This window comes from Sturnira hondurensis, unplaced genomic scaffold (assembly GCF_014824575.4).
Source record: "Sturnira hondurensis isolate 20B ecotype Veracruz unplaced genomic scaffold, ASM1482457v3 Scaffold0005563, whole genome shotgun sequence".
NCBI classification, from domain to species: domain Eukaryota; kingdom Metazoa; phylum Chordata; class Mammalia; order Chiroptera; family Phyllostomidae; genus Sturnira; species Sturnira hondurensis.
The window spans coordinates 3,670,273-3,692,832 of NW_028078194.1; the positions used below are offsets into that span (position 1 = coordinate 3,670,273).

The 22,560-nt window shown below is 37.5% G+C and overlaps 1 protein-coding gene across 5 annotated transcripts in view; it reads left to right on the forward strand.

Moving 5' to 3' along the window:
• BTAF1 (B-TFIID TATA-box binding protein associated factor 1) overlaps positions 1-16,952 on the forward strand; it is a 110,425-nt gene extending 93,473 nt beyond the window's left edge. For all 5 annotated transcript variants that reach the window (XM_037047338.1, XM_037047339.1, XM_037047340.1 and 2 more), the window contains 10 exons: positions 3,476-3,553; positions 3,701-3,830; positions 5,728-5,869; positions 5,954-6,084; positions 7,630-7,755; positions 8,942-9,094; positions 11,209-11,420; positions 13,288-13,447; positions 13,796-13,966; positions 15,426-16,952. In XM_037047338.1, coding sequence (XP_036903233.1) covers positions 3,476-3,553; positions 3,701-3,830; positions 5,728-5,869; positions 5,954-6,084; positions 7,630-7,755; positions 8,942-9,094; positions 11,209-11,420; positions 13,288-13,447; positions 13,796-13,966; positions 15,426-15,569 — 1,447 coding nt within the window. In that variant the 3' untranslated portion in view covers positions 15,570-16,952. The remainder of the gene's footprint in view (positions 1-3,475; positions 3,554-3,700; positions 3,831-5,727; positions 5,870-5,953; positions 6,085-7,629; positions 7,756-8,941; positions 9,095-11,208; positions 11,421-13,287; positions 13,448-13,795; positions 13,967-15,425) is intronic.
• Positions 16,953-22,560: the final 5,608 nt, after the last annotated feature.

Sequence of the window (22,560 nt, forward strand, 5' to 3'; positions counted from 1 at the left end):
GAATGTAATTAATAATATTGTAATAATTATGTATGGTGCCAGATGGGTACTGGAAATATTGGGGGGGACACTTTATATATATATTGTCTAACCACTATGTTCTACACCTATAACTCATAAAAAATAATATGGAATGTAAACTGTGATTGGCAAAACAAATTTTAAGTTCTTTTTTAAAAAATTCAAGGACTTAGCCGTTGTTAGAAATCAACTGGGCTTTCTAAGTATTGGAGCTAGGAAACTTCAGGAACCAAAGCCATTCTCCATGCCCTTCTCAGGAGCCTTGTGATCATAGCATCTCCTAGGTTTCATGATCTACCCCCTTTCCCTAAGAGTTCCCTCTCAAAAATGCTTTTGGTCCTCAGCGACTGCCTTAGCTGCCCTGATACGGTAGCAACACTAGAGTTCTAATAGCTTTACCCTCTCTGTTTTCGCTAGTACATCTCTTATATTCCTAAATACAAATTTTGAAGAGGGAATCTTGATTTCAGTTTATCATTTAAAACTTGGATTAGTCATAGATTGCTGATTCATCCATAGATTTGCTGCCTTTCTGTATTAATAATAATATATTGAGCACTATGTAGCTAGGCATTTTTCTAAGCAGTTGTGTATTGTGTATTATGAGGTGTAGGTACAATTATTGTTCCCATTTTGCAGGTGCATAGTCTAGGACATGGGGCCTAGGTCCAAGATCACTCAGCTTATTGAATGAGCAGGGTGAGATTTGAACACAGGCAGTTCAACAGTTCACACTCTTAAAGAATTTACTGTAGTGGCAGAGTTCATTTATTTACACATGACAGAAACTTAGACTAGTGTAAATAAGTGGAAAATTTGTTAATTCACTAAATTGAGAATTTCAGGGGTAAGTTGATGTTTCAGGCACATCTAGATTACTCTCATTTGCTCTTCCTCCTCCTATGGAACTTGTAGTGTTTGGTCTGTGCAAGACTTCAGTCTACAGTTGGTGGAAAAGGTGATCATGGGCAGTCTAGGCCCACATTCTTATAGCCTGGAAACTATAGTAAACAGAGATCTTCTCTCTCTGGTCATGAATATATTGGTACTGGGGATGACTGACGGGCCTTTCCTGCAAAGCAGCTCTTTGTAGTCAGGGAATAAAATATTGTGACTGGCTCAACTTGATTCAGATGCTTCACGAACTCTGGTAAATATGGGGCCGTGTGATGGATAGCTCCCCTCAACTCCCACACAACGTGGAGTAGTGAGGGAACAGTGCCGCCAAGGAAGAGTGTTTGAAAATATTCACCACATTTTGAGTCAGGTATCCCTCTCTTTTCTAATCAGACTAAGTTAAGGCAGTAAGGCCCATGTATAAGAAGAATGGCCTTAAAGCAAACAAACAAAAAAAGAAGAATGGCCTTTAGGTAGTAGGGTTATAAACGTAAACAGAAGGGAATGTTAATAGGTTGAAAGCACCTCATATGATGGCAGTTGTAGTTTCCCCTTTGAAATTGTATTACAAACTTTGCAAACTTCCTGTTTCCTATTTTTATTTATTTTTTTGATATTTCATTGATTATGTCATTACAGTGGTCCTGTTTCCCCCCCTTCATTCCCCTCTACCCTGTACACCACCTCCCACCCACATTCCCCCGCTTTAGTTTATGTCCATGTGTCATAAGTTCTTTAGCTTCTACATTTCCCACACTACTCTTGCCTTCCCCGTCTATTTTCTCCCCACCATCTATGCTACTTACTCTCTGTACCTTCTCCCCGTGCTTCTCCTCCTACTCCCCTGTTGCTAACCCTCCCATGTGATCTCCATTTCTGTGGCTCCGCTCCTGTTTTAGCTGTCCACTTAGATTGCTCTTGTTTTAGGTGTGGTTGTTAATAACTGTGAGTTTGCTGTCCTTTCACTGTTCATATTTTTTATCTTCTTTCTTAGATAAGTCTCTTTAACATTTCATAGAATAAGGGTTTGGTGATGATGAACTTGACCTTATCTGAGAAGCACTTTATCTGTCCTTCCATTCTAAATGAAAGCTTTGCTGGATAGAGCAATCTTGGATGTAGGTCTGTGGATTTCATGACTTGGAATACTTCTTTCCAGCCCCTTCTTGCCTGTAAGGTCTCTTTTGAGAAATCAGCTGACAGTCTGATGGGAACTCCTTTCTAGGGGACCGTCCCCTTATCTCTTACTGCTTCTAGGATTCTCTCCTTCATTTTAGTCTTGGCTAGTGTAATTATGAAGTGCCTTGGTGTGTTCCTTCTTGGGTCCAACTTCTTTGGGACTCTCTGAGCTTCCTGGATTTCCTGGAAGTCTATTTCCTTTGTCAGATTGGGGAAGTTCTCCTTTATTATTTGTTCAAATAAGTGTTCCACTCGTGGCTGTTTCTTTCCCCCTTCTGGTACCCCTATAATCCGGATTTTGGAACGTTTAAAGATGTCCTGGAGGTTCCTAAGCCTCTCCTCATTTTTTGAATTCTTATTTCTTCATTCTTTCTGTCTGGTTGTTTTCTTTCTTCCTTCTGGTCCACTGATTTTAGTCCCGGTTATCTTCCCATAATTATTGGTTTCCTGTGCATTTCCCTTCATTTCAATTAGTTTAGCCTTCATTTTTTCATCTAATTTGCAACCAAAACCATCCAGTTCTGTGAGCATCCTGATCACCAGTGCTTTGAACTGTGCATCTGATAGGTTGGCTATCGATCACTTAAAAGTATTGGCTCTGGGGCTTTGATTTGTTCTTCTGCTTGAGCCATAATGTTTTGGTGTGTTAGTGCCTATCATGTATGAGGGGAGGAGCCTTAGGTGTTCACCAAGGCGGAACAATCCAATCACTGGGTTGTGACTCTGTATGTGGGGGCAGGGTCAGAGAGGGAACAATGGTGCTTGCTCCGCTCATTTTTTAGTCCCTTCTGCCACTTCCCACAAGCAAATTGGGCCCTTCTGGTGCTGGTTTCTGGGTGGGTGGGCTTATGTACATTCTAGGATCCTATGGGTCTCTCCAATGAACTCTTCTGTGAGGCTGGGAGTCTCTCCCAGCACCTCAGCCTCCACAAGTGTTTTCAATCGGTGCTTTTAGGCTTTATTTCCCATTGCTGGGGCCCTGGGTTACTTGGTCTGTCTCGTTGCCCATTTTTGCCGGGTTTTATCTGCACACGAAAGTGTGACCACAGTCAGCCAGCGGCCTTGAGCTCCTCAAGGAGCTCAAGGGTCTCCTTGTTTCCTCCCAGTGCGTGGGGTCTGCTAGCTCTGTGCCACATGCATGCCCAGGTCTGCCAGCCTCCTCTTTTTCCTACCGTGACTCCACTCCACTGCTGTTACTGGTTTGGATGAATGGTTGTTGGACTTCTGTACAGTTCAGTTATCTGTCTGTTCTGGTTGTGTTTTTGTTTCTAAATCTTTGTTGTCCTTAATTTTGGTTGTGTGAGGAGGCACAGTGTATCCACCTATGTCTCCATCTTGGCCAGAAGTTCTCAGTAACCTTACTTATTTTTAAATACAGGTTACAGCATCAAGTAAAAAGACATAATCTGATAGTGGCTTCATATGATGTTGTGAGGAATGACATAGATTTTTTTAGGTAAGAGTTAAATTTTCTTTTTTCTTTTTTTTAAGAAAAAATTTAGTATCAAATTTGGAGAAACTGTATTTTTTTTTGCCTCAAAGACTTCATGTAGTTTCTGACATACAGTAAAAGTTGCTAAATTTATTATTTATTCTCCTTTAGAAATATTAAATTTAACTACTGTATTCTTGATGAAGGCCATGTCATCAAAAATGGAAAAACGAAATTGTCAAAAGCAGTAAAACAACTGACTGCTAATTACAGGATTATTCTTTCTGGAACACCAATACAGGTAATTACTCACTTTAAAATATATATATATTTGCCATGTGGAGAGGCTTTGCATAGGCAGTAGATTAAATAAGAGGGTTTTTTTTAAGTTTCATAGGGATGATAATTTCCAGTAATTATCTTGCTTTTCTAATGGTCCATTTGGTGTAAGTAGCAGTATCTGAGCAAACTAGGTTTTTAAAGTCATATTTAAAATATAATTTTAGGCTACATAAGTAGATGTCTTGTGTCCAGGGTCTGGGAGACATTAGTCAGACTCTATTCCAAACAATCTGATTAAACACTGAAAAGCTAGTGCTGATTCAGAGGTAAATCTTCATATAGTAAGAAGTGAGAATACCTAAGTTAGGAAACAGTTGAAGGCAGGAGATTGTCAGAGTTTATATTGAAAAAGGAAGATGGTTGAATATATAAAAGTGTTATCTTCCAGAGGAGTTGGTTACAAAGTGTTCTCGCCTAAATTGGATAGCCCACTGTGATGGGAAGATAGCTACCCTTCATCACTCCCCAGTTAGTGGGAAGATAAACACCAAGTGACCTCTAAGAGTCTCTCTGACTCTGAAATAATTAGTAATTTTTTGTTTATGTATTTGTTACTTTAAAATTATTTTTGGCGATGGACTGATTATTGTAATTGTTAGGCTTTTGTCCATTAAGTGAACACTATGGATTTTAATAACCACAATAATCACTTAATCACAAGAAGTTAGGACAAGAAAGTTACCTTTAAAAGGGGAAAAAAAAGACTCTTAAGCTTGAATTATCAAGATTTATTTTGTTTCGATTTAAAATTACATGGAAATTTCGCAGTGTTTTTGAACAGTTTATTGCTTTCACAAGACACCAAAAGAGGGTGGTTCTTTGTTCTTTTTGTTTTTGTTTGCTTAAAGGCAGTCTTCTTTCCCCTCATACCTACCTGAGCAGTTCAGGTCTGAAGCTGCAAGGTTGGTTTCTGTACCAAAGAGCTATGGTAGCCCAAAGTTGGGGGTAAAACTTGTGAGATTTGAAGGGTGTCCATCACATGGGAGGGCGGTCCAGTGTGGTGAGCTAGATCCTGAGCAAGTTGTGGAGGGCATCTGTAAGGGTTAAAGTAGTGGTCACCACCTGTTTTGGCACCAGGGACTGGTTTGATGGAAGACAGTTTTTCCTTGGACAAGGGTGGTGGGGAGGAGACAGGAGGTGGAGGTCAGACAGTACTCCAAGCTTTTCTCACTTGCCCGTACTTACCTCCTGCTGTAAGGTCCAGTTCCTAAAAGGCAACAGGAGGGTTCTGGTCTGGGGGTTGGGGGCCCCTTGGTTAAAGGGTGCAATGGTAACTTATGATACACACACATTGGGAAATGTCCAAAATGAAAATGTTTCTTTCTCTCCCTCTGTCCCCCTCCCTGTCTTTCTCTCTCTCTCTCTTTCCCTCCCCCCCACAATAAACTTCAGCAGAGTTGGAGTTTGTGCCTGTTTCTCATAACCCATAAATATTGGGCAGATTTGACATATAACCAAATTCAGGGTTTTCCTTTGTTAAAGAAATGGTGATGTTGGCCACATTCCTTAAATCTCACCATTAATTTGAATGTCAAAATTAAAAGAACCAGAAACACATTCATTCATCCTTTGGCTCTTTATTTACTACTTTATGCCACCAGTAGGATTTAAACACTATGGACCAAGGCTTATCTGGTGGAGGAAACTTGAAAACTTCTATCCATAAGATAAAGTGTTTTCTCCAAGGATGCTGACCTGAATTTTACACATTAAAATATAGATATACCATATACCTAAAAATGTGATCATCTCTCATCTATGTCATTATAATGTGCTTTTGTTAATATTTCATCTTTTAAGTGTTAAGTAAATAATCCCAGTACAAAAGGTAACACATCTTCCTTCTTTGTATTCAGAACAACGTTTTGGAATTGTGGTCATTATTTGATTTCCTCATGCCAGGATTTTTGGGGACTGAACGCCAGTTCGCTGCTCGATATGGTAAACCTATATTAGCAAGTAGGGATGCTCGAAGCTCCAGTCGAGAACAAGAAGCAGGTATGAATAAGAGATATATTCTCTGTACAGGTGGATGTAATTTATTCCTAACTTTTTTGAGCCATTTTCTCTTATTATTAACAGGTGTCCTTGCAATGGATGCACTGCACCGCCAAGTCCTACCATTTCTTTTGAGAAGAATGAAAGAAGATGTTTTGCAGGACCTTCCACCCAAAATTATTCAAGACTATTACTGTAATCTTAGTCCTCTCCAGGTTAGGAATCTGATGATATATTTATTCCTAGGCTGCTTTGAATAAGCCACACAAGTATTGAATAAAGGGAGCCTTTGTCACTCTAATCTGGCTTCTCCTTCCCTATACTTGAAAAATAATCTGTTTCATACAGATGTAGATAAGATTTAAGTGAATCTGTTTGTGTATGTGGGTATATTTGGATAAGTGTGTTTTGAATGTAGCATTAAAACAAAATTCAGTATTATAGTTGCTCTCTTATATGTCTAGTTTATTGAAAAAGTTGCAAGGTTAAATAATTGAAATGTTTATTAGGGCCAAAAAAATCTCCCTGTATTGTCTTGTCCTCACAACAATATTATAGGTATTGTCAATCCCCATTTTTAAAAATAAGGAAACTGAAGCTCAGAAAATTTTTGAAAAATTTTGGCTTCTGCACACACAGTTCTGATTTCATCTGTAGAGACTGTTATCAAAGGAATTTATTGTATACCTTTTCTGATGTAGTATTTTGTAAGGGGAAACTGTCCCTTACAGTCCATACCCTACTAAGACATGGCCTATAACTAGAATTTTTTATTTGAATATTTACTTTATGTTCCAGGTTACTATTCATCAATCTATTTCAGTAGTATGAGTTGATTAAATAAATGATATATAGATATAACCTACAAATCTACTTCCTTTCCCCTCCAGTGTGTAGACAGTTAACCTGTTAGTATTTGTCTCTACAACTTGAGTTTAATGGGCAAGACACTAATGTAGGTGCTAAGAATTCTGTGATGTACCTCCTCTCCGGGCCTCCATTCCTTATTTGTAAAAATAAGGTTCATGTTTCTTAAAAGAAATACTTTATGGGCAACAAGATATAAAAACTTTTTAAAGTACAATGTAGAAAAGGTGCCATATGAAAAAAGGCGGTGGTGATATACAGGCAGTGGTGTTGAAACGTCAGCACAAAGTACATTTAGTAGTCCGGAGGAGGGGAGCTGAGGAGGGAGTGACGTTGGCTTTATTCAGCTGTCATAGGTCTTTAGACTCTGACTTTTGTTCTATAGCACTCCAGATTTTCCTCCCTTTTGCATTGTTTGAGCATGTACAAGCAGAACCCAGACCCCAGGGTAATACTTTAAGTTTGATATGAGTTCCCCTTTTAGGTATCAGTATTATTTAAAAAACTGGTCTCTTGAAATGTACCTATAGAGTATCTTGATCATAACTTCACTTAAGGGAGATTTTCTCATTTACTTGTAGGGGTTCAAGTTCTCTCTTAGTGGTATTGTATTTAGTGGTATCTTCTGAACAGAGTAGAAAATTTGAGTCTAGAACTATTTGACTAGTATTTAATATTTTAGCAGCCAAACTGAATGTTATACTTGTGTTCTAAATATAATTTTAAAGGGGTTTAGCAAGATGCAGTGTACTATCTGTAATTAGTAGTGAAATATAGGTGTCATGATTTTCTTTTTGACGGTTGATCTAAATTATTGCTCTTATTGGCCTGTGCTAATTATCTTTTCAGCAGCTGAAAATAAGTATACTTCTTTTCTGGGGGAAATTTTTCAGGTTCAGCTCTATGAGGATTTTGCTAAATCTCGCGCGAAGTGTGATGTTGATGAAACAGTTTCTTCAGCTGCACTTTCTGAAGAAACTGAAAAACCAAAGCTTAAAGCTACAGGCCATGTATTCCAGGTACAGATTACAATCCACTTTTTAAGTGTTGCTTAAGAGTATTCTTCAGTGCAGCAAATTGTACATGGAGCACTGAAATATGGGTGTATTTAAAAATTTTCAGTGCTGTGTATACATTCTTAAAAATAGGTAAAACTGTTTTAATATTCATAATTAATAATTTAATGTTAAAATTAAAGGTAAACATGCAAGATAATGTGTTTATTACATTAAAGGAGTTTTAGTATAGAAAATCTTACATTGAACACCTACTACAAGGCGGTACTTTTTTTGAGTTCAGGGATTAATTAAAACAGTAGACAAAACGGATTCTCTCCCTTGTAGAGATATAAACAATGAACACGTGAAATACATATTATGTAAGAGGAAAAAGCAGAATATGGGGTTGTACAGTATAGATTTCAGGACAGGTTGTGATTTTTAATTGAGGGAACAGGAATGGACTGACTAAAAATGAAATTTTAGTAGAGATCTGAAGGTGGATTGAGGAATGGTGGATATGTCGGGGGAAGCGATTCTGGGCTGAGGATACAAAAAGTACAGAATCCTGAGGCCTTATGCTTGAGGGCACATGAAAAAGACGTGGAAAATGTCAACTTCCTTTTTTTCCCCTTTGAAGTATTCCACTATAGAAAACCTCCCAAACCCCCTTGCCACCAATAAATTAAATCCTGTAGCATTTTTAAAGATAGCAGAAGGAAAAAAAGGTGGTTGTAAAGGCTTATATCTCTGACAGTTTCTATTACAGTGCCCAGCAGTCTCAGTGGAGTTTGCTAATTCAAATCTCTGTGTCAAAGGTGAGACATGAATCATCATAACCCAAGTAAGAAAAGCAAGGGTGTGGCTGAATCAAAGAAAAGAAAGAAGAGATCCTATAGGGTTCTGATTCTCAAACATAACCACGTGAAATAACCACGTAGTTTCCCAGCCTCCTGCCATAAGAAGCTCACTGTCTAGTAGGGGATACAGACATATAATTTATACAAGTTACAAATGTTCTCAAAAATAATACTGCACAAAAAACATGGGTGAAGTCATCATAGACAAGATATTTGAATTGGTTCTTGAAGAATGGTAGGAGTGGTGAGAATAGGAAGAAAGGCAGTCTAGACAGATAATAGAGTAGGAAAAGATACAAACATTTGTGGCATGTGAGGTGGACTTGTATACTTTTTTTCTTTTAAAGGCATTACAGTACTTACGTAAACTGTGCAACCATCCAGCATTAGTCTTGACACCTCAACATCCAGAGTTCAAGAGTACTACTGAAAAACTGGCAGTTCAGAATTCTTCTCTTCATGATATTCAGCATGCCCCTAAGCTCTCAGCTTTGAAACAAGTAAGTAGGTCTTTTAAGTATTAAACATTCCTAATCTAGGTAAATTTGCCTTTTCAACTGATTACTGACATATGTACCACTTTATTTTTTAATTTGGTTTGTTAAATTTTTGGTATAGCTTTTAAAAAATTGTGATAAAAATATATATAGCATAAATGTGCCATTTTAACCATCTTTAAGTGTATAATTCTGTGACGTTATTTATATTCACAATGTTGTACAACTGGTACCAGTATTTATTTAAAAAAATTTTCTACCCAAACAGAAACTCTGTACCCATTGAGCAATAACTTCCCATTCTCCTTTTCCCTCAGCACTAGATTACTTCTCATATACTTTCTGTCTGTATGCATTTGCATGTTCTAAATATTTCATGTCAGTAGAATCATATTTGTCCTTTCATAACTGGCTTATTTCGCTTGTTTTCGAGGTATTCATGTTGGCATGGAGTGGTACTTCATTTTTATGGCTGAATAATTTCCATTATTGCTGCTATTATTTATGTACCACATTTTGTTTTTCCAGTCATGAGTCATTTCTACCTCGTAGCTGCTGTGAATAATGCTGCCGTGAACATCGGCTTATAAGTGTGTGTTTGTGTCCCTCTTTCAGTTCTTTCAGATACAGACCTGAGAGTGGAATTGCTGGCTGTATCCTGCAGCAATTCTGTTTATATTTTTCAGGAGCTGACGAATTATTTTTTATTGTGTGTGTCCCACTTACATTCCCACCAGCAATGTGCCAGGGTTACAATTTCTCAGCATCCTCTGCAATAATTTTTTTATTATAGTCATGCTAGTAGGCATTATTAATACATGGTGTCTCATTGTTGATTTTGCTATCCCTAATGACCAGTGATGTTGAACATCTTTTAATGTGCTTCTTGGATATTTATATATATTTGTGGAAATGCCTGTTTAAGCCCTTTGACCATTTTTTATTAGATTGTTGAGTTTTAGGAATTCTTTTATATTGTAGATATTAAGCCCTTACCAGATATGATTTGCAAATATTGAATACTTACTCCCCTCCTGTATATTGTCTTTCCCTTTCCTGGTAATGTCCTCCATGGTTTCTGATGAGAAATCAGGTGCTAATCTTGTTGAGGATCCCTTTTACATAACAGGTCACCTTTTTTTTCCTTTTAAGATTCTGTTTTTCAACAGTTTGATTATAATGTGTCAGTGTGGATCTATTTTCAAATAAAAATTGAATTTCATCCACATTATAATTATATTACAGGCTTTGACTTATTTTTAGCCTATACATTAGTTTAAGTAGTAACTGTAGATGAGTATCTCTCATTTTAGAGTGCATCTTGTCACCCTGAGTGTCTGGAATTAAGAAGCTTAGGAATGCTGCACCTTAGGCCCAGATTATTGGTGGTTATACTCAGGAAGGGCTTTTCTAGAACTCTGCGTTTCCATTTGCCTAGTTCTTCTCAGCTACTCAAGAGTGAGAGTTCTGTCTCAGGAGAGTAGTAACTTGCTTTCTTTTATTTAAAATAGGTCTGTTCTCTGAAGTAGAAGAGAAATCTTATTTGCTCTTAAAAAAATAGGCAGTAGAAGTAAAGAAATGTTTCTTTTCTTCAGCAGGTAATAGTGCCAGAAGTATTTAATAGTGCCAGAGCCAAGATTTAAAAATTTCGGTAGAGTGGAATGAACTGAGACTGTAGGTGACATTTAAGGGTGATAAGCAGAGTCAATTTTAAAAGAAAACACTTAGGTAAATATATAATAAATTATGTCAGACTTGGCAAACACTATATAGGGTAAAGTTGAGTTTGCTCTGATGGCAAGTTCACTACACACCTGCTGTATGAATTAGTTGCTGGTTAATAAAACTAATAGGATTAATGCAGCATAATGAGGTCATCATAATTTCACTATTTTATATCAGACCAAATTTTGAGTATTATCTTGAGTACTGAGTAGTTTAGGCACTGTAAGCATATAAGTATGTATATAGTTGTATAGTTGCATACTTACAGTGCCTAAGAGATAATAAATAATAATAAATCATCTAACAACCATTTGATATGAGGTATAGCTTGAAAAACTATTGGTTACCTGCTTTTATTGAACACCTGTGTAAGAACTGATTCTTTTTTCCAGTTGCTGCTGGACTGTGGTTTGGGAAATGGCAGCACTTCAGAGAGTGGCACAGAGTCCGTTGTGGCCCAGCACAGGGTCCTGATCTTCTGTCAGCTGAAAAGCATGCTCGATATAGTAGAATATGATCTTCTCAAACCTCACTTACCCACTGTCACTTACTTGAGATTAGATGGAAGCATACCTCCTGGTCAGAGGCATTCCATTGTTTCACGGTAAGTGACTTCTGAAACTTGTAAATCAAGGCTGTGGTCGATGTATTATGATTTACATAGAAGTTTGCCTCATCAAGTATTTTCTTTAAAAATACAGAACTACAAAACAAATTGAGAAAAAAATATAGACTTCCAGAAATGTAGTTGAATAGTTTGTTTAGTTAAACAAAAAAGTGTGACTGTATTAGGATAGCATTTTGAAAGGTATGAAAGAATGTAAGGCAACAATAAATAGAAATAACTACATTTCACCTCACCTTTTTGCGGGGAGTTGAGATGGGAGGAAGTGGCTTAGCTGAGATCTGTATCCTGATCTGTGTTTCTGCTCAGAACAAGTTGGGAGCCAGCCCTGCTAGGAAGTGAAATCAGTGAGTACGGTGCTTTGTAAGTGGGGTCTGCACCTTCTTTAGAAATGGCAGGTTTCTACATGCAGATTCTTAGGTTCTCTCCCCGACCTCCTAACTTCAAGAGTATGCATTTATAACAAGCATCCTGAAGAGATTGTTAGGCATGATACAGTTAAAGATGCGTAAACGGGCTTTGGAGGCAGACAGACCTAGGTTTGGCTCCTGTCTGTGCTATTTAGGCAGTGTCCTAATTATCACCCGCAGAGTTGGAATCTCTCTAAAATAAGGTCGATGATGATATCCTCATAGAACTGTTTTAACAATTGAGTGACATACAATGCACATAAAGTACAAAGCCCATTGCTTGTCTCATCATGAGATGCAGTAAAAGGTAATTTTGTATTAACGTTAGTTTTTCTTTTTCCTATAAGTTACTATGTCCTTTGTGAATGAGCACCTTCTAGGAGTAGAGCAATAACAGCAGCCCTCCACAGCTTACCCTCTGCTTTCCCCAGTTGGTCTGGCCTTTCCCCCACTGTCCTCTCTGTCTCCATGTATTAAAGGTTCATAGTCGAGTTTTGTCTTAATTATAATTAGTGTTTAATTACATTTCTGGAACTTAGCCTTTATCTGATACTATAAAATATAATCCCATTAGATTTATTTCTGTTTGTAAAATTTCTGACATATTCTAGACTACGTTCTTTCTATTAAAGGTGTTATGTACAGGGTGAGGCAAAAGTAGGTTTACAATTGTTAGTATGTGAAACAGTTTATTGTATTTTTTTTCCATGTGAACAAATGTGAACTTACTTTTGCTCCACCTTATATATTATTGGGTTGGCCAAAACTCCCATTTAATTTTTCCATAAGATGAAATAATATACTTTTCATTTTCACCAGTAAGTTTATTGATTTGGATATTTTATATCAGCTATCTTCTACATGGTAGAACATCAGTTCTTCACAATTAACATCTCGATTTGACTGCTCTCAACTTCAACTGGTCTGCCTGACCACAGACCATTGTCCAGTGAGAAATCTCCAGCACAAAACTTCATAAACCACTTTTGACACATTTGATCAGTCACAGGACCTTCTCCATCCAGTGCACAAATTGTTTTTTGTGTTTCATTTGCATTTTTACCTTTCTTGAAATAATAAAGCATAATATGCTGAAAATGTGTATTTTCTTTCATTTTTAATATTAAAATGGCTACCAAAAAATTCACCAATTTTGGTACTTTTTTTAGTGCATGCTGATATGACAGCTGTCACAATATAATCTAACAAAATTGTTTCGAATGAAGTTAAAGACAATGAAGCACTATTACAGCCATCTTACAGAAAAACAAACAAACTTTTTGGCCAACCCAATAAAAGAATATAGTTTCCTCTCCAGTGGTCATAGAAATGTCTATGTAATGGATTTGTAAAGAAGTATTCTCATTTGTGTTCTTTAATGTAGGGACTTTAGAAAGAAATGTACTAATTTTATTTTTAAATATCTACACTTTTAGGTTTAACAACGATCCATCCATAGATGTTCTCTTACTTACAACTCACGTTGGTGGCCTGGGGCTTAACTTAACAGGCGCTGACACGGTGGTGTTCGTAGAGCATGACTGGAATCCCATGCGTGACCTACAAGCCATGGACCGGGCCCATCGCATTGGGCAGGTAAAAAGTCACCACTCACAGTTGTTAACCTGCAAGCTGGGGAAACTTCTCAAAAAGATAAGAATCAGTTTAAGTTCCTACTCTGATGTTAACAAATAGACAAGTCACTTAATTCTGTGGCATCACTTCCTCACACATTAAATGAAGTGGCTTTGGCTAAGAAAAGTGGGATGCACTCTGTTCCTAATACTCTGTGATTCTCTGCAAACATTTTAAGCTCATGGGGCCAGATAAAGAGAACCCATTCATAATTAGATGATAGTTAAGAATGCAAGCCCCCTCTTTTGGTAAACCTCAAACCTTATCAATTAATTTGTGCTGCAGTTGCTTAACTTTTTCTTTATTCAGAAACGTGTGGTTAATGTGTACCGATTGATAACAAGAGGAACATTGGAAGAGAAAATAATGGGCTTGCAGAAATTCAAGATGAACATAGCAAATACAGTTATCAGCCAAGAGAATTCTAGTTTGCAGAGTATGGGGACAGATCAGCTGCTCGATCTGTTTACACTTGATAAGGTAAAGAATTTAACATGGTTTCCTCTCTAATTCGTGCACAGCCTTCCTGATTGCTCGGTGAAAGTATCGAAAGGAGTAGCAAAAGGCATTCACTTTGGTATCAACTAGACAACTTTTTGAGGGAATTTTTGACATCCAGATAAAACTCTCCAGGATTCTGGATAGGGGATGTTCAAAGTTTTGACTTTGATTAATGTCTCCAGTCCTTTCCTGCTAAAGGACATTTGTCACTGAAGTCAGCTAAACCTGGTTGTGTGGGTTTTGCCCTGCCTTCTGTTAACCGGTGACCTTAGGAAAGTTAATTTCTACGAACATCTATACCCTTGGGAGAATAATAGTGCCTATGTAACAGTGCACGGTTATGAAGTTAAAGTAATATATGTAAACACTTAGAAAAGTATATCTAGTATAGATTCTCAGTACATAGTAGCCATTATTGTTATTGTGTATTCCATAATCAAAGGATGTACCAGTCAGCCTAATAATGTAAAACAAATGGGGTTGCATTTAAAGTCCTGCATTAGGTTGAGAAAGGCAGCTGCACACCCTGTATAAATTATGGTGAGAACTGACCTTAGATAATGTAATTGAACTAGCTGTAATAACAGAAATGTAATGTCCAAATCTGAGAAAAAGTAGGTCCACTGTACTGTGTGTGCTCAGCCACTTTTAGAATATTATGTAAGTCCTGAGAGATGGCCAGAATGGAGGTAGGTTCTTCAATCATGTCATATAAGGCAAGGCTGAAAAAACAAGACCTATGCAAGTATAACCTAGAAAAGAGAAGGCTCAAAGAAACATGGATTGCTGCCTTCAGATAGCTTCTATTTTGTTTGAAAGAATATTCTTACATGTGACTTTTAGCAAGGAGAACTGGTCTCAGGGAGGGATGTTCCAGGGAAACAAGAACTATTGCTAAAAAGGATCCCAGTGGGACAAATAGGAAAATTTGAATATGAACTACATGTTAGATCATTTTTAATATATCAGTTTGTATTAAATTTTAATGTTATCTTTGCTTCTATAAGAGAATGTTCTGAGGAATACAAGCTTATTTCTATCTAGGGATAAAGGATAAGAACTACAACTTACCGTTGAATGGTTTAGATAAAGAGCTGTTTATTATTTATATGTCCAGCTCATACACATACATACATGTATGTATGTATGTGGAGAGAATGACAAAGCCAGTGTGACACAGTGAACAATGAGCTCTTTGTAATGTTCTTATATTCTGTGGTCTTAAAATTCTTCCCAAATAAAAAAGTTAAAGTCATAAAATTATTAGGCCTGTGGGAAAACAAAATAAGCTGTCTCATGAGATGAACTTACCCATCACTTGAAGTATTTAACTCTGTTGCATAAGTGCAATGTTAGAAACAAGTATGATATTTTAAAGGAAAATCTAATTTTTTATTTAATAATCCTTCATTTTCTCTTTCTGCCAACTTTTCTTAAGGATGGAAAAGCAGAAAAGGCTGACACCTCTACTTCTGGAAAAGCAAGTATAAAATCAGTTCTTGAAAACCTGAGTGATCTTTGGGATCAAGAGCAGTATGATTCAGAGTACAGCCTGGAAAATTTTATGCAATCTCTCAAGTAACTATCAAATGTTGTTAATGCAATTGCTGCTAGTTCGGTTACATTTCTGCTGATATTCAGCAAATTTCAAAGTTTATATAGTGAACTTTTAGCTCAATGTGTAAATAGATCTGAAGAATATTCAGCATAACGCTGGTTCTTGTTTCACTGGGGGGAACAAGTTATTCTCAAATATTTGCACTGTTATTAAATTTAAATATTAATGTGAAATGGTTTAGATTTTACATGCTGAGCAGCTGCAGAGCGGAGGAACCAAACCAGGTTTACATGTGCTACCACGAGGCGTTCGCACTGGGGACGGGCCTCCTGTCTTTACACGGTCACTTTGTACAGGATGGGTATCCACGAGTACTTTAGTGTTCACGTACATTTTTTCTTTTAAATGGAACTTGTTTTATATATGATTATAATAGGGCTTTTTTGTATAAAAGGCCTTAATGAGCCATAATTTTAAGAATAATGACTATGATAATTGGTCAGTCTTGGAACATGAAAAATCTTAGACAATGAATTGAACCATGTCCTTGGTGGAAACCTTTATATATTTAATGCAGATGCATAGTGTTTTTCAACTTTTAAAATATATCCACTATTCTAAACACAGGTAATGTTCTATTTAAGGCTACCATAATAACATCCTATTAAGAGGGTGTTAAATTTTTTTTTAATTTATGTAATGGCTAGGATATAGCCAGATTCAAAGAACGTATATACACAATAGGTTTCAATCATATATTTTTTGTAACTATAAACATATATACAGTTTTCCAGAAGTAGATTTTACACTGTTTAGAATTCCAAAATCTATGGTGATAAGACTGTTTATTGAAGTAATGCATGATTGAAGCATAAAAGGGAGATGTAATTCCTTTATATGTACAAACATACATAAATATACATTTCTATATGCACAGACATATACCCATCCTGCATCCAAAAAGGTGCTAGGTACTGAAATCATGTAGTCACTATACTGGGCAGCAATAATAACTGGGCCTGAGCTGATTGACTAGTGTTGGAGAAGTGAGCTCAAGGGTCAGGGTGGGTGTGTGTGTATAGATGTGCATGTATGTCTATGTATATAATTTTATAAATTTCACACATAATACATGCCTGTGTGCATATATATGTATGAGACATATTTGTATATACATGTACAGGTAATGAACATCCCCAGAGTTTGTGGCTGGCCATACACACAGGCATTGGTTTAAAACCATCAGACCTCAGCTGTAACGTCACACTTTTGTTTAAAATCATCAGCCACACTGTTCTGCAGCATTTAGACACAGACGTGTGTCACATTTCAGCAGCTTCAACAACATACTGTGCCATTAAACCCAGCATTCCACAGAGAACAATAAATAAGATTGACACCGTAAAATGTATGCACCTGTGTTTTCTTTGTACAAAGTGAAAGACCAAAAGGAAACTCTTGACTATACATAGAACATCCGTTTTATATAGCACTGGCTAGCTGAGCCAGGATACCTGAGTGGAAATTTTTTTTAATCCTCACCCAAGGATGGTTTGATTTTGGGGGAGAGAGGGAGAAACATTGATTGGTTTCTCCTGTACATGCTCCAACCGGGGGTCAGACCTGTGACTGTTTCATGGGACAACGCTTCAATCAACTGATCACTCAACCAGGACCTGAGTTTAATTTTTTAAATTATTTATATTCTATTTCCATAAGCCAGCTATATAACATAGCTCAGAGTAATTGATATTTCCTAAGAATATGTAGGGAGCAATATATTATCAAAGAAATAGGAAGAGAATTCACACCATAACAGTTGTTTCCAAGTTGAAAAGATGGCTGGAAGTCAGATGTTCAGGCAGTTTAAGTTTTAAAAGAGCATCATATTTCTAGTAGCACAGCTAACACACAGTCGCATAGTGCTGCCTGAGTAGTGAATGACATTAAATACAACAGTTACTTTTGTGGGTGTGATCGTGATAAATGTGTGCATGTGGGAAACGAAACAAGTATGAGGGAATGTCAACATTTTAAACTGGGTTTGGGTTCGTGGATACCCATTGTATTGTTCTCCGCCTTCAAAATTCAGTTAAAAATAAGTATAGAGATTATCAGCTGTCGTTATGATTTTCCTATAAGAAACACTAAGTTTTTAGGACTAAAGAAATATTAAAATTTAGAGTTCTGTGTATACTTTTGCTATATGACTATATCCACAAAAATTTCTCAAAAAATATTCTAGCCTTTCAACGGGAGCTTATTATAACAAGGGTGAAAGTCTCTGATGATCGACCCAGTATAGTATAACCTTCCTTCTGATGGTTATATAAGTGTATTCCCAAGGAAATACTTCAGTGAAGCTCTTTGAGAATATGACCACTTACGGTACCCCCAGCTTTGTTTCTAAGAGTAGAATAGAAATTATAAAAAAGTAATAAGCATTCCATCACATATCCATTCCAAAGAATTAATCCCAATACAGTCTTCTCCCTAGAAAGAAAGACCTCCTCAATTTCCCAGAATATATGCTGGTACCAGTGGGCTATAAAGTGAAAATGATTGCAGGAAAATTATTAGGTGCCAGACTATTCAGTGTAAATCTATAAATCAAAACCTCGAGTTGTGTCAATTAGTAGAAAGTTTATTACTGACACAAGTCAGTGCCAGCCATCATCTCTAAGGAGACAGAAATTGCCTCCTGCTTCAAGAAAGGATTCCTGGTCTCTGATAAATTCCCTCAAGCCAGTGAAGTTCTGTTGAAGGATGCAGGACTGAGATCCTAGTATCTGTGTAGGGAATAAAGACTTGGTTTTATGCATACAGGAGGGAGAGAAGTGGAGCTATAACTTAATCCCCTCCAAACAGGACTGGCTCAGAAACAAAGTTCGCTGTGAGAAATCAGAATCCCAGGTCTGGGTATATGCTCAGTGCATATTGTAGGAACCACAAATCAAGAAAATAAAATCAACTCTGGGACCGTAGCAAAGGCAAATACAAAACCGCCCTATAGGAAAGTTTCAGATAGATTTTGACAGGATTCAATTGCGGGAAAGATTCTAAGATCAAATTTATAGCTACACACGGTCTATAGGAGGCACAGAAGTACTTCCTGGAGGACAAGTCAGCAGATGCAAACAGGAGAACTAGTTCTTTAAGAACTGCAAATAAGGCTCTGGCTGGGCAGCTCAGTTGGTTAGAGCATCATCCCAGCACATCAAGATTGTGGGTTCGGTCTCCAGTCAGCGCATGTGCAAGAATCAACTAGTGAATGCATAAATAAGTGGAACAGTGAATTGATGTTTCTTTGTCTACACCTTCTCCCCTCTCTCTCAAATCAGTAAATGAAAAAAAAATTGTAAAGAACTACAAATCTGAAAGAACATAAAATGATTTAGATATATGCAAATTTGGAAAACATAGTAAATGCAAGTTACTAGAATCAAAAACTTGCTAGGTATCAATACAGGTTACATTTAGTTGAAGAGAATTTGTGAGCGGGAAAAGCAATCTTACAAAATCACCTACAAAGGGACACAAACGAATTGATGGAAAATAGGAAATAAGCAAAAATCACAGGAGCTGGAATGACAGCATCTAATACATACTTAACAGAAGGTCCAGAAGAGATAGGAAGTCACCTTTGAGTTACGTGCACACCCCTGCATTAATCCAGTTCTGCGTTCTCCAGCTCCCAAACAACTTCCAAATTTTTTCTCCATCTCCATTGCTGAAGCTGTAGGACCCATCACCATCTTAGCACTCCTGGACTCCTGTATTCCACCCGGTCCTCTGCCTGCCAAACCCTTCAGTGGCTTCCCATAACAGTCAGGCTGACCCTGCCCTCTTCACCATGGCCTACCAGCCCTGCAGGCTCTGGCGCCTGCGCATTTCTGTGACTTTCTCTGGTCATATCCCAGCACATGGACCCCAGTCGAGTCAGTCTGTCCTGCTTGTACCTCAGTGTAAAACAAAATGTGTTTCCACCTTGGTTCTGGTTCTGGCACAGCTGGGTGAATGGTGTCATGGGGAGACACAGAAGACAGAAAGGGGAGCAGATTTGGAAGGGGAAAAGGGAAGATGGAAAACCAAGAATTATCTTTTAAATCTGAGATTCCTAATATATACTGAAGTAGAGATGTTGAGTAGAGAGGTGACTGTTAGGAGTCTAGACCTCAAAGGAAAGGTCATGACTAGGGATATGCATTTGAAAGGTAGTGTTACAAGGTGTAGGGCTGAGTAAGATCTCCCGAGGGTTTATTTTGATAATGAAATAACTATACAGCAGTGAAAAAATCAATAAAACAGATAAATAATAAAACAGTAATAAAATAATAATAAAACAGATAAATCTCAAAAACAAGGATGTGTCAAAAATAAAATGTATAGTTTGAGTCCATTTTATAAAGACTAAAACCAGGCAAAATCAGAACACTGTTTAGGGGTATACAAATAAAATATATGGTTATTTCACATTTGAAAAATAGAAAATTAAATGACAGTCATACACACAACATTCTTTGGTTATTTCCTGCTCTGCCAAGCACAATGGGAGAAGTCAGAAACCAGGCAGGAGGAGGGCACTGAAGCCAACAGCTGATACATTAATTTCAGAAAAAGCCTTCAAGGCAAAAGCATTACTTGCAATAGTAGTATCTCAGCTTGGTTGCAGTGGCTCAGTTGGTCGGCGCGTAGTTCTGTAAACTGAAAAGTCGTGGGTTCAATTCCCAGTCAGGGCATGTGCCTAGGGTATAGGTTCAGTACCCAGATAGGATGCATGCTAGAGGCAGCTAATCAATGTTTCTCACGTCGATCTTTCTCTACCTGGTTCCCTCTTTTCCCCTCTCTCTAAAACCAAAAGGCATGACCTTGGGTGAAGTTTTTTTTTTTTTAAAGAGTGGTATTTTGTAATAAATTCAATTAGCCAGGAAGTAAATACAACAGTTCCAAATTGATATATACCTCAAAGCAAAAGTAGACAAAAATACAAAAATGAAATGGCCAAGTCCAAGGTGACAGTGAGATTTTATCACACCTCTTTTCACTGGAACAACCAGACCAGGAAAAAAAACAAGAAGATACGGATGATTGTAGTAATACAATGAATATGTATGACTTAATTGACATGTATATATAGATATACCCAACAACTGAGAAATACAGTCTCTGGAAGCTTACATGGAGCGCTAACCCAAACCGACCATATGCTGAGCTATAATGCAAATCCTGGCAAATTTCAAGAAATTCAAAACATATGTAGTGCCCTTGTCCTCCACTCCTATTCAGATGTAGTGGTGTCAGGACAGATCAGACATACACCTGAGGTCCTTCTCAGTGCAATGAAGCCATACAGGAAAGTACACATCTTAGAAAAGAAGAATTAAAACGGTTTCTACTTGCAATGATTGTCTTTGTAGAAAACTCCAGAGAGTCTACAAAAATATTGGAAGTGAGTTAAGCAGTTTCACAGGACACAAGGTCAATATACCAAAAAACATTTTTTTCTGTATGTATAAGTAATAAAAATTAGAAATTAAAAATTTTATATAACAGTAACAAAAAACAAAATACTTAGGTATGTCTTACAAACTATGTAAAAGGTCTGTGCTGAAAACTGTAACATACTTGGGAAAGAAACCAACATGACATTTAAAAATGAAGAGATTCACCATGTTCGTGGATTGAAAACAATACTGCTAAGACTTCAGTTCTCTTAAAACTGATTTGAAGACACAAAGCAATTTGAATCAAATTCCAGAAGGATATTTCATAGAAATTGACAAACTGACTCTAAAATTTATGTGGGAAGGCAAAGGAATCAGTAATCAAAATCAACCATGAAGAAGGAGTAGTTAGAGACTCACTGCCAGGTGTTAAAGCTCATCACAGACATGATCAGGAGAGCGCAGGGCTGGCCTGGCCACAGCTCCGTGGGACAGAACCGACGGCCTGCAGACAGGCCGGTACTCACGGGCCTGTGAGGTTCTGCGAAGGTGGTGAGGCAGTTCACTGGAGAAAGGAAACCTGTTCAGAAAGTGGATGTCCACAGGCTAAAAAAAATGATAAAATCTCCAAACTTACACAAAATTTAATTCAAAATAAATCATGGGCATACGTGGTAAACCTAAATCTGTATAACTTCTAGAAGAAAACAAAATTAGATGTTAGGTTGGGCAAAGATTTCTTAGATATGATACAAGAAGAATGTACGGTCCATAACAAAAATTAAAAACTTCAGCATTTGAAAGTTACATTAGAAAGAACAGCCACAAAGGGAGAGGAAATATTTCTAAGTTACACATCTGATAAAAGGTTTTTATCGAGTATATGAAGTTAAACTTCCAAGACTCGTTAAGTAAACAACTCAATTTAAAAACAAGCAAAAGATTTAAACAGGTACATCACCAAAGAGGATATATTGATACAAAAGGCAAATAGGCGAACGAAAGGAAGTTCAACTCTTTTACAGTACTTTTGTACAAGTGTGTCACGACCGTTACATACCGATAAGAATGAGCCCACGCTTTACAAACTGCAGACGGGGGTGCAGAGCGCCTGGCACTCTCCTACACTGCTGTGCGGGATGCAGACGGTACGGCCACCATTCCCAGGTGTTAACCGAGCATCATGAAAACACGTGTCCCCATGAAAACTGGTACACAGATGTTTACAGCAGCGGCATTCATATTGTCAAAGAATGCAAGCAACCCAGATGCTCATGAGCTGATGAAAGGATACACACAACATGGTACACAGTCCCCTTTACCTGCAGCTTGTTACCCACAGTCTGAAAATACTAAATGGAGAACTGTAGGAATAAACAGCCATTGTTTACAATGGCTGTTTTCAACTGTGTGCCATTCTGGGTGTGTGATGAACTCTGACTCTGTCCCGCCGGGACGCGAATCATTCCTTTGTCCGTCCTGCCCGTGCTGTGCGCACTGCCCACCCCTCGGTCTCTCTGTAGCCATCTCATAGAATATCGACCGGGTCGCCCAGTGCTTCGGTTCGAGTA